Source organism: Nannobrachium achirus (assembly GCF_963921795.1).
Source record: "Nannobrachium achirus genome assembly, chromosome: 14".
NCBI classification, from domain to species: Eukaryota; Metazoa; Chordata; class Actinopteri; order Myctophiformes; family Myctophidae; genus Nannobrachium; species Nannobrachium achirus.
In genome coordinates, this window is record NC_137821.1 from 15,522,867 (window position 1) to 15,534,201 (window position 11,335).

General features: G+C 42.0%; 1 protein-coding gene across 1 annotated transcript; it reads left to right on the top strand.

Annotated features, from left to right (window-relative positions):
• Nucleotides 1-2,635: 2,635 nt before the first annotated feature.
• Nucleotides 2,636-6,184, top strand: LOC308298529 (RNA-binding protein 4.1-like). The gene is made up of 4 exons (XM_080742153.1): nucleotides 2,636-2,695; nucleotides 3,665-4,084; nucleotides 4,198-4,831; nucleotides 5,400-6,184. The coding sequence occupies exons 2-3, from the start codon at nucleotides 3,676-3,678 to the stop codon at nucleotides 4,803-4,805; spliced, it is 1,017 nt and encodes a 338-aa protein (XP_080598279.1). The 5' UTR covers nucleotides 2,636-2,695; nucleotides 3,665-3,675; the 3' UTR covers nucleotides 4,806-4,831; nucleotides 5,400-6,184.
• The last annotated feature ends 5,151 nt before the right edge of the window (nucleotides 6,185-11,335 follow it).

Consider the following 11,335-nt stretch of genomic DNA (forward strand, 5'->3'; position numbering starts at 1 on the left):
GCCGATGCTTAATCCACCAGCCAAACGGGGCCAAAATTCACAATAACCACGGATCAAAGCAAAGTAGCCTGTGAAATAGGGTGACCAGACGTCCCGTTTTACCCGGGACAGTCCCGTTTTCAAGCTACGTGTCCCGGTGTCCCGACAAATATCTCTAAAACACTAATATGTCCCGGTTTTCAACATTCACTACAAAATTGTCCCGGTTTTCGCCAGAATTAAAATAATAGTAGCTGTTCTGGTATTCGTTTTCAGTGGTTGCATAGACATTTATCATGTTATTTTCATGAAAACATGCTCACCTAACCAATCAGAAAAAAGGAACAAATTCATTGCGTGTCTGAATTCAACACTGAGCCTGTTTGTCAATCACTCACTGCCTGTTTGCAACCCTGCGGTGCATGTGTGCGCGTGCACGAACGTTAGAGAATGGGCACGCGCGTGCGCGGTAACGTGCGCATGGCTTTTAGGGTCCCAGTTTTAGGCAACGTGTTTTGCGTCCCGGTTTGAGTGGCTGAAAATATGGTCACCCTACTGTGAAAGTAAAGTTGTCAAGTTTCATCACTGTTTAAAAAGGAAACTCCGCTATTTCATAATCAGTCAGAGATCACATCATCACAAGTCAGGAGAGAGTTAAGGGGGGGGGGGGGGGGGAGTAGGCTAATCACATTTTTTAGTAGCTTATCAATAATGGTATTAATGCTATCACTACCGCAACGAACTACACAACTAAAAGTAGGCCCAGGCCTACTCATTATGCAGAATGTCCCATTTTACATGTTTTCACGTAGACTATAAAAATATTTAGCAGATCTCGCTTGTCCGGCTATTTTCAAATGGCTGTGGTCAAATATGTTTTGTGACAATAATACAAATCTGAGTTGTCAAATAGGCCTAATTGTAGTGGAGTAAAACTAAAAGTGAAATTGGAAATACTCGTCTACTAGTGAAGTCTAAAACAACAACATTATGCCTACCCTCCCCCACTGGTCAGTGGAGGGGTGGGTTAGCCGAATACATGATATTCAGGTATTCATGTATTCAGGGCTAAGGGGTGGTGGGTATACTTTTGGGGACTTTCCCAGATCTCCAAAGTAAATAATAGCCTATTAAACAACCCTTGAGAGTTATCAAGGCTATTTACCTTGACTCAAAAATAGCCTTATAACGACTATATGGCACAAAATCGTCCTTATTTTGGAAAACGGCCGACCGAAAGATTTGCTTTTATTTATTATCATGTCTAGGGTGACCAGACGTCCCAGTTTACCCGGGACAGTCCCGTTTTCAAGCTGCGTGTCCCAGTGTCCCGACAAATATCTCTAAAACACTAATATGTCCCGGTTTTCAACATTCACTGCAAAATTGTCCCGGTTTTCGGCAGAATTTAAATAATAGTAGCCGTTTTCAGTGGTTGCATAGACATTTATCATGTTCTTTTCATGAAAACATGCTCACTTAACCAATCAGAAAAAATGAACACATTCATTTGTGTGTCTGAATTCAACGCTGAGGCTGTTTGTCAATCACTCACTGCCTGTTTGCAACCCTGCGGTGCATGTGTGCGCGTGCACGAACGTTAGAGAATGGGCACACGCGTGCGCGTTAACGTGCAAATTGCTTTTAGGGTCCCGGTTTTAGGCAACAGTGTTTCGCGTCCCGGTTTGAGTGGCTGAAAATATGGTCACCCTAATCATGTCGCAACATTTGACCCTGTCCGACGTCATAATGAGTGTCATTGTCGGTAAGACATAAAATGATTAACTTATAGCCTAGTTTATTCATTAGTCGGGTGTGACTTGAGGATCACTATTGAGATGATGGTTAAAACAATTAAAACTATCAAACTGAAGCAAGGTTTGATTCAGGGTTGAATAGGCTACTAGGCCTACTAACTGTAAAGAGTGGGTCAAATTATTTGTATCCCGGCCAGTCGTATCTGTGATCGTATCACGACACACGATGACGTCACATAAAGAACAGATAGCCTACCTTTATTATCCCAAGGGGGGAATTCAGTTAACAGTGGTGGAAAAAGTGAGGAGGCCCTGGGCGCAGACCTATGGGCTCGGAAAAAGTAGGCCTACTCAAATGTGTTTATTAAAAGTAAAATAGCCTACTCTGTTCCGGACTGAGTACATGTACAAAAGTATTCGTATATTAAAATGTAATTAAAGTAGGCCTACCTAAAGTGAAAGTATTCTGCATGTCCCATAAATCTTTTGAAAATGGCAGATAGGCGTCGCATTGTAGATCGTTATTTTTCAAATGGCCTAAATGGGTGGAAGTAGTTAATGTATGTTTTGTAGGCTAATAATAGACCTAATCAAAATCTACAAAGTAGCCTACAGGTAACTAGTGACTAAAGTTCTCAAATACACAATAGGGATTTTTTTAATTTACCTCTGAGATGTAGCCTAGTGGACTTTAAGTAAAAGTACTGAAAATTGGAAATACTCAAGCAAAGTACAAATAGTAGGCCTACATAAAAATGTAAGTAGCCTACCGTATTAAAGTAAATGTACTTAGTTACTTTACCCCACACTGTGGGGCGGACCCCTCCCCCCTCCCCTCCCCCACAGTATCATAGAAACCAAGGAGGAACTGAAGAGGATAAGAAGAGGAAGAAACCGGTTGAAGTGCAAGCACCAAACGCCATTTTCACAGAGAGGACGAACGCAGCGGACGCACAAAGGTACGTGGAGGTTTAAAATGTTACCGAACGCCGTTTCGTATCAATTCCACAACAGTTCGCGGCTATCGTAGAGGTAGATTATCAATGCATCGTCGACGGAATGTTTATATTTTATGTTTAAAAACGTGCAGAAGCGATGTTTTAACCGGCCGGAAGGCAGCGTGGTGCTGCTCTGATTAGCTTAGCTTGCCTAAACCGGCGAACTAAAATGAACTCTGAGCTATTATGGCTTTATTTCCTGCTGATTTCTAAATGTCCATTTAGTCGTATGCAAGTAACACACCAGAGCGTGGATTGAGCAAGATGTTGATATACGTGCTTATGCCGATGTTTTATTTTATTAATTCTCTTCGACTTAGATGCCGGTCATGTAGCTAGCTAGTTAGCCATTTCCTAGAGGGACAAAGGCCTGCTAGGCCTCTGTTTGCAGTTCACTGTGGCTGACCCATCTCCACGACATTGAATCCATGACTCATTGAATCTGTAGTGGATGGAAATAAGTCGCATTTTTGTTTATACAATACGTAATGATGGCTGATAATATTTACATTTCATAGAATTAGAATCTGTTTTGATCCGCATCAGTTTTACAGTTGTAAAACATTTGCTTCGATCGATTTGAATATTAGCAGTTCAATACAAGGTCTGCTAAGAGGATTTTAAACCAGGCTTGTTTCCATTGGGGTCCTTTGTTCATTCATCGAAATGAATGTTTTTTGTAGGGGCCTGCCTATGTCTTACATCTCTTTAGTCCTACTTTGGTTAGGGTTGGGTTTTAGGGGTAGATTTAGGCATCTTTTTACTGAGTTTAGGTTTAGGCATAGTATTATTATTTTTTTACCAGGTTAACATTCACCAGATTCGGACTAATGGGATGTAGGGACAATGAGATGAAGGACCAATGCCATGGCACCGTTTTTGTACACCATTTTGCGTTTGATATTTAACCTCAATGCTCCTTTTTAACAGATCCAATCACAATGGTCAAGATATTCGTTGGCAATCTTCCCCGGGAGGCGGACCAGGAAGAGATTCAGGGACTGTTCACCCAGTATGGCACGGTCACGGAATGTGCCATCATCAAGAACTTTGCCTTTGTCCACATGGAGGATCGCAAGGATGCCACAAAGGCCATCAAAAACCTGCACCTCTACAGGCTGCACGGGACCCCCATCAACGTGGAGGCGAGCCACGGGAAGAACTCGGGGGCGGTCAAACTGCACGTGGCGAACGTAGAGAAGGGCGCTGACGACGAGCTCCGCGCTATGTTCGAAGAGTACGGCACTGTCACAGAGTGTGCCGTAGTCAAGAACTTCGCCTTCGTACACATGGCCAACTCTGACGAGGCCATGGATGCGATAAAGGGGCTGGACAACACAGAGTTTCAAGGTAACAGGGGTGGGGGTCCATATCACATGGTTAACTGGTTCTTTGTGTGGTATACGATTTAGCAGATGCACGTTATCATGACTAACTTCTGTTTCTTTTTTGTCCTTTCTTAGAAAAACGTATCCATGTCCAGATATCAAAGAGCCGACCCAGACACGACGAGAGGGACGACTATCCCCCTCCCCCGGACGCTGGATACTGGCCACCACGTTACCCAGGGGAGAGGCATGAGCCCCCTGGCTACATGAGGGGTCGCCACCTCCCCCCGGGTTACCCTGCACCTCCCCCGCCACCCCCTCCCCCTAGACGGGCCGTATACCCAGAGCGTCCTTACGAGCGCGAGAGGGAAGGCTATGGCATGGTAGATTACTATGAGAAATACAGGGCCCATCCTTACAGCATCCCCTCCTATGACGACAGGCGTGCCGGCGCCATCCCGCCCCCTCCCCCACCCACAGGCCGTATAATGACCGCTCCCCATGACCCTTACGACCGTCGTCCCCTCCCTCCGCCCCCGGCCTCACCGTACTACGCCCGAGAACGTAGCCCGCTCAGGAGGGCTCCGCCGCCACCAATGGCCCCGCCAAACGGTAACGGCTATTCCTACGAGCGCTCTCGTCTCTCCCCCGTCTCCAGGGTCCCGGCGTATGGAGTACCCCGTCCCAGGGATCCCTATGCAGAGCGGTTACCCCCACCGCCACCTGCCCGCTATGCTTATTAAGCGAGCTCCTGGCGTGCGAAATCAAGGTGAGAATAGGTTCGCTCAATGTTGAGTGTCTATCTTAAAACAAGTGCCCCTGCGCTGCTGTGCTACAGTAGAAAAAGCGTGCACCTTATCCAGTCTGATAGGAAAAGCTAGATATGATAAGCAATTGACCCTAGGGGTCAATGTGACAGATCCGCTCGTTGCTGGGCCTTTGCTTGGGTTGGCGTGGATCGCATCGAAAAGCTGTCAGTCTTACCTGGGTTCACAGTAGATGCAGAGGCAAAACAAGACCAGACAGCGACACAATCGCTGAATACTGGAGTCTGGACCAATGCAATCAGTTAACATGGGTGCCAAAGAAACTTACTGGTGCAAGCTGTATGTAGTCCATGAAGCTTCCACGTCGAATGTGAACCCAGCGTTGAGGTCGGATGGGGACATTTTAAAGTTAACTGGCCACTCGTTATCGTCATCTCTCTCTGTATTGGCCCAAAAGGCAAAATGCACGCTGCAGAGAAATTTTTAATTCTAGCTGGTGAAGATGGAACAACGTGCCTTTGGTCTACCTCGCTGCAGACGCTTGACTTGTGTGATTTCCTCTTTTTTCAGGTTTTAACTATCTGACCGGATCGTCGTTCGACTGCGTCGCCGCACGCCGTCTCCTGATGCACGTGACTCTATGACCTCCCCTCGTCTGTGGCTGAGCGCGTTTTGTTCCCCTGCCACGCTCACAGGAGGAACTGTTATTGTCGACGTCTTTATTTTATTTTTGTAAATTACGTTTTGGGACACTTGTTTTTACACTCGTTTTTTTTACCCCCATGTTATACTTTGTCTTTGTGCTGTAGATATCCTCTTTACTCCAAAATCGTTTGAGCGAGGCGTTTCTTTTTTTTCCTAATATTTAGTGTTCTGATCATGTGTGTGACAGGAACTTGAGTCCTCAGCAACAGTTTTAAGCGATAATGTGAAGAACAGACTTGCGTCATTTTTATGACTGCAGTTTAAATTGATCTTGTCAAATCATTTCATGTTTGTTACAAAATCTAATTTGCACGTTGCTTCCATCATCTTAACCTCGTTGATTATTGCTACATAAACCTGCTTTGGTAGCATTGTAAAAAAATCAAACCTCGGTTCGAAGTGGAGCGGTGAATTTGAGCAGCTGTACCCTATGTGAGTGAGTGAGTGAGTGTAAACTGTGCCTGTGAGTGAGTGGTGAGTGTGCCTGGCCTGCACAAAACAGCGCCCCTCCTTTAACTAGTGTGTTGTGTGTGGCCACTCAAGGTATTGCCCAGGCTACGGACAGGGCCAGCCAGCCAGCCAGCCACATACCCACGGATATACCTGTTCATTGGGAGCGCTTTCACCGCTCCAAAAACGTACTAGATGAACTCGATCATGTAGGAAAATGTTTAGTTACAAGGCGTTTCAATTGTACCTTGTCAGACCCATGTTTTTAAATAAAGACCTGAGCTGTGCAGTGATGTTAATGTTGCTGATGTGCTCATCGATGACCGTAAAACGTTGTGAATTCCTCCAGTCGTATACTCAATCGAGTCTCGTCTCTACCGTAAATGACCCCTTGTAACTTTGTTCGACTTCAGTAAAGAAAAATTGACTTGCCATAAACGCTGCGTCGATTCCTTAAGTATCTCTCTCCTGACCTATCTCAAACACCCCACGTTGTCACTTATCTACCTCCATTTGTAACATGTCCCTTTCTCCACCATTTTAAATATTGCACTGGGTTATAAAAGGGAGGAAGGGGCTTTAGTATTTACCACCCCCCTTTCTTATTCTGACCAGCCTATACTAGTTTCTGGCAAGGCCTACGGGCCTTCTCAAAACACAGGTAAGTAAGGTACTGATTTGACAGATGGTTATGGATGTATTTATGTATTTGTCAAGAATTAAGGTCCATTGACACCAATCACTTAACCATTGTCTTTGTTATACTTGTGTGGACGCTGCTATCAACTTGGATTACAGCAATTTTGTTAAAGTGCCGCTTGGTGTGAATGGCCCTTTACACTTGTTGAATTAGAAGCTCGTGGGTTGAACTGTAGCCTGGGAAACTACCTGGGTTGCAGAATAAACATTTTATTTTTCATTCAGCTGAGAATTAAATGTTTATTCTGCGACTGGGGTGGAGCCTGGGCAGGCATTAAGAAGGAGATTAGATCGCATTGTCTTGGGGCTGATGTGTATGCAAGTCATGTATGTTATAGTAAATCTCAGGGTGTAATGCAGATCTAGGTTGATATTGATAAAGTATTAACAAATTGTTTTTTTATCATGACAGAAGGTTGAGTTACATAAATCTACAGAAACAATTGTTTCTGTAGGCCACAATTATACATCTTTCAAGAATAAAATATTTTAAATTGATATGGCTTCTTACTTGACTGTGTATGGGGCCCTAAAATGTGGCTTGTGCCACATTGGTATACCAGTGTATTTAGAAATTTTCAATATCCACAGATACTGAGGGGGAGAATGCATTACAAAAGATTCCGAGGTAGAACATTGACTGTTCTAGGCTATATCAATATCCTCATACTCATTATGTTGAGGTTATGTAATGAACAAATTTCCAATGACCAGTAGTTTATTGCCCGCCCACTGCTAGTCTGAAGGCTGTTTAGACCACTGGCTACTGATGTGCATCCTATCACTGGCAACAAGTGCCATAGGCTAGATAATGACTTGTATCACCAACAGCTAAGCTTTAATTACTTTGTCTATTTTTACCCTATGTGCTTCATTGATTGAAAAGCTATTTATATATAAAATGGCTATTTAATCATTTTATGAAATGTGATCCCTGTAGTTGCACATAATGTCCAACAGGGGGAACATGTGCACTGTTCTTTGGCCAATGGTCTCAACATCCCAACATGCTGTTGAATAATTTCACCATTCTAAAGTAGTATAATGTTGAAGTGCAACTATATTGTGGTACTTTTGGTATATATCTGTGGAGCTTAGTATTTGGTACAATATAACGGTGAAGAAGACATCTTCTGATCTGGCAGTCCTACTTGGTGTTCAGGAAATGATGCTGTTGTATTTTACATGGAGAAACTTCATTGCTCACCTGATATAAAAGCAAGTAAATGTTTTGGTCAGGTGCATGGCAGATGGCAAGAACAAGAAATATGTGTAGTACAATGTAGCCTAAAGCCAAATGTATTATCTGTGAGTCATTGCTCCAATAGTATCCAGTACATGGCCATGGATTTGCACACACTATATCACACAGCCTCTCTGGTCTTCTAGGGCAGTGACAATTTTAGGACTTTTAAGACTTTTTTTTGTATCTGGTTAAACAATGGCCAAATTGTCAAATATTAGAGGCAGAAATTGTGAAAATGGATCTAGATGCTCACAACAGTTAAGCATATAGATCTGCTATTTTCACAATGGAACAGATAGAGTCAAACTAAATGTAGCTAATGCCAACTCCTACAATTCCAAGTGCTTATCAGGGTGTGCTTCCCCAGTTGAATATTAATATTTTGGGGGTCGTGACCTGAAAAGGATAAGAACCACTGTTCTAGGGAGTCAAAATTGAAAGTCACAATTACAATTTAGAAATGTAGCAGATACTCCTTTTCCTGCACAGGAAGTGTGACGCGTGTATCAAAACAGCACCCCGGTATCGCCAGTGGAAGCTTGTGATTGGCTGAACCGGAGGTAGGGAGCGTTGCGTTGTGTTCCCCTGCTCAAACAGGGTACATAGTCACACATGTAGAGTGTTAGGATACCAGGTCAATGTCAAACCTAGCATAAAGAGTGGTATCTAAATTACAGTCTTAACATTTGTGGTCAAGAAAAAATGTTGAACTAATGACCAACATAGCTTATATCTGCAATTAAATACTGCACTGTTTGTTAGCACTCTCAACCCAGAATATGTAGCCTATATTTTTTTAAATTGAATCTAACTTGCATTGGACCTTTTTAAGTGACATTCAGCTGCATTCCCATTTAAGTTTAAGGAACTTTGTGTGTTGACATCTTCAGAATAAACCGGAGTGAACTGGGGCTGACAGACCAGGTCAGTAACAAGAATTAATCACTGTTCTGCATCCTGAACAGGAATATGTTTGGTTTATAGTTATTGTAAAAACTAAGACATTAAGTATGGGAATCCATGGGCCAGAACAGAATTTGGTATCCCGAGAGGCCCATTCTAAGGTGAGAACAGTTCATAATTCAGTTGATTCTACACATGACTGAATATTCAATTTCTGACATTCTGTCTGCCAATAGAACTGCCTATACCTCACACATTGGTCTTGAAATCTCAAGAGACCCATGGCCTATCATTACTCGATTTCAGAGAATCTGACGGGCTCATAAAAAGACAGTATCATAAGTTCTGTATATATGAAACTAAACAACTTAAGTCATCTGTGTCCACATCATGCTAGCTTGTCAGGAAGAGAGCTAAATAATGCCCCAAAATTAGGGAAATCTTTGGTGAGGGAAAAACTACAGTTTCATGAACATTTTCAAGTTGCACCGCACCTCAAAAATTATCCCTCCCTCCCACTTTTAACAACATTCACATGCTTACCATACTTTCTCCCCCCCAAGACAACTAACTGGCCGTGTCACAGCACTATAATAATGACATTCCCTTAATAGGGACACCAGGTTGAAAGTGGTTGAACTGGCACAATAATCTTGAACTTGAATTGAAATTAAAATATATTTTGTATTCTTTATTTTCCCCCCTATGCTTTCCAATTGTCCCTGTATGTACGAATGGCCCTTATATAATAATGATGCATTTTATTTATAACGCACTTTACATTCTGCAAATCCTACAGGGTTTAAAAGCATGGCATAAAAACAGCATAGGCAACCAGACAGTTAGGCCTACATCATGGGACCCAACTATAGGCTAGATTAAGGGTCAAATTAAAACTAGGAAAGACAATACAACAAGGCCCAGGAATAATTAAGAAAATGCTTTGTTAAAAAGGTAAGCTTAGTTTTTCTTTTTTTTTTTTTACATCGGTGGACTGTTGTGCTCTTAGTGTTCAGGGAAGGCATTCCACAGGGAAGGCATTCCACAGACAGTTTTAACTCAAATTGTTGTTGTAAGGAAAGGCTTAACACACACAAAGCAAAAGCAGACATTCCAGAGCTGTGTACACTGGTCTATTTCTTCCACACTATCTGGTAGCTGCATAAACAACATTGTGTTCCAGCTCTGTCTCTCCTCTCCTCTCCCTCCTGCACCTCTTCTTCCTTGGATGGAAACTCACTGCAGCATAAGTCACATCTGATTTGTCCAGGTTCTGTAGAAAAGAGTATTTGAGCACAATCACACATTTCACATTCATTCTGTATATGGTGCGATTTTTACCATCTTTAGTCTACCTTTAGTTTTATTGTTGCCTTTTGAAAGGATTTCAGATGTATTTTCATTTGATTAAGCGATAATATTAAAATTAGGGCTGGGACTTTAACTGATTAATTGTGATTAATTAATTACAGAAAATTAACGCGATTAAAAAAATTAACGCATTTTAATCGCACTTAGTTTTTGCACCACAGAACCTTCAGTTTCGGGAATACCGATCATAGCGATGCACCAACCAAGAAGAGACAGCAAACGCAAAAGGAGAAGTAGCCGATCAGAGCGCTTTGCTTGGCCCAGTGGATGCGAAATTTAGATTAAAAAAACTCACTTGTTGATTCCCTTGTACAACAAAATGTGTTTTACTTGAAAAAAAATGCTTCTCAGGTCAAATATCGATGTGCGATTAAAATGCGATTAATTGCGATTAATTAATCACAGAGCCTGTAATTAATTAGATTAAAAATTTTAATCGCATCCCAGCCCTAATTAAAATGTCACTCACCTCGTTGCTTTGTGGGTGCAGTTGATCATTAATGGCTAGAGAGATGAGAGATTAAAAAAATACAATATCTACAGTAAATCAAATAACTTTTTCTCTGAAATATGGTGGCATAACATGTCCAAAACGGTTACTCTTCAGGAATCATTCATTATCGGTCATAATTGAATCTACCCCCAAAAATTGTTTCACATTTTCTAACTAAAATAACAAATCTACAAGATCACAACACTTCACATTGCAAAATAATGTATTTTGAGCTTGTAGTGTTTATTTTTGGTACTTATGTGTGAAAGTAAGTATAAAATAGGGAATTCATTCATGAAAAAAAAATAAGTTGAAGTATGGAGATACAAGCTTTTGGCCCGGACTGGCGATCCACAGCATAATAATAACATAATATAATATGAATGATCTATTCATATGAGAGAAGATACAGTAAGTACCTGAAAGACGTCTGATTTTGACAGCCAGGCCTACGATGACCACCATAAGGATCACATTTACAGTACCCAAGATCACGCTGGAGATTCCAAAAGGTTCTGCTAGGAGAAGGATCCATAAATTAGACACAATAGCCTACTCTCAAGCTGTAGATAAATGTTAAGATCACAGACCGTAAATCCCAGAGTAGTAGTGGTGTTCACTCATAGGTCAGCAAAAGAA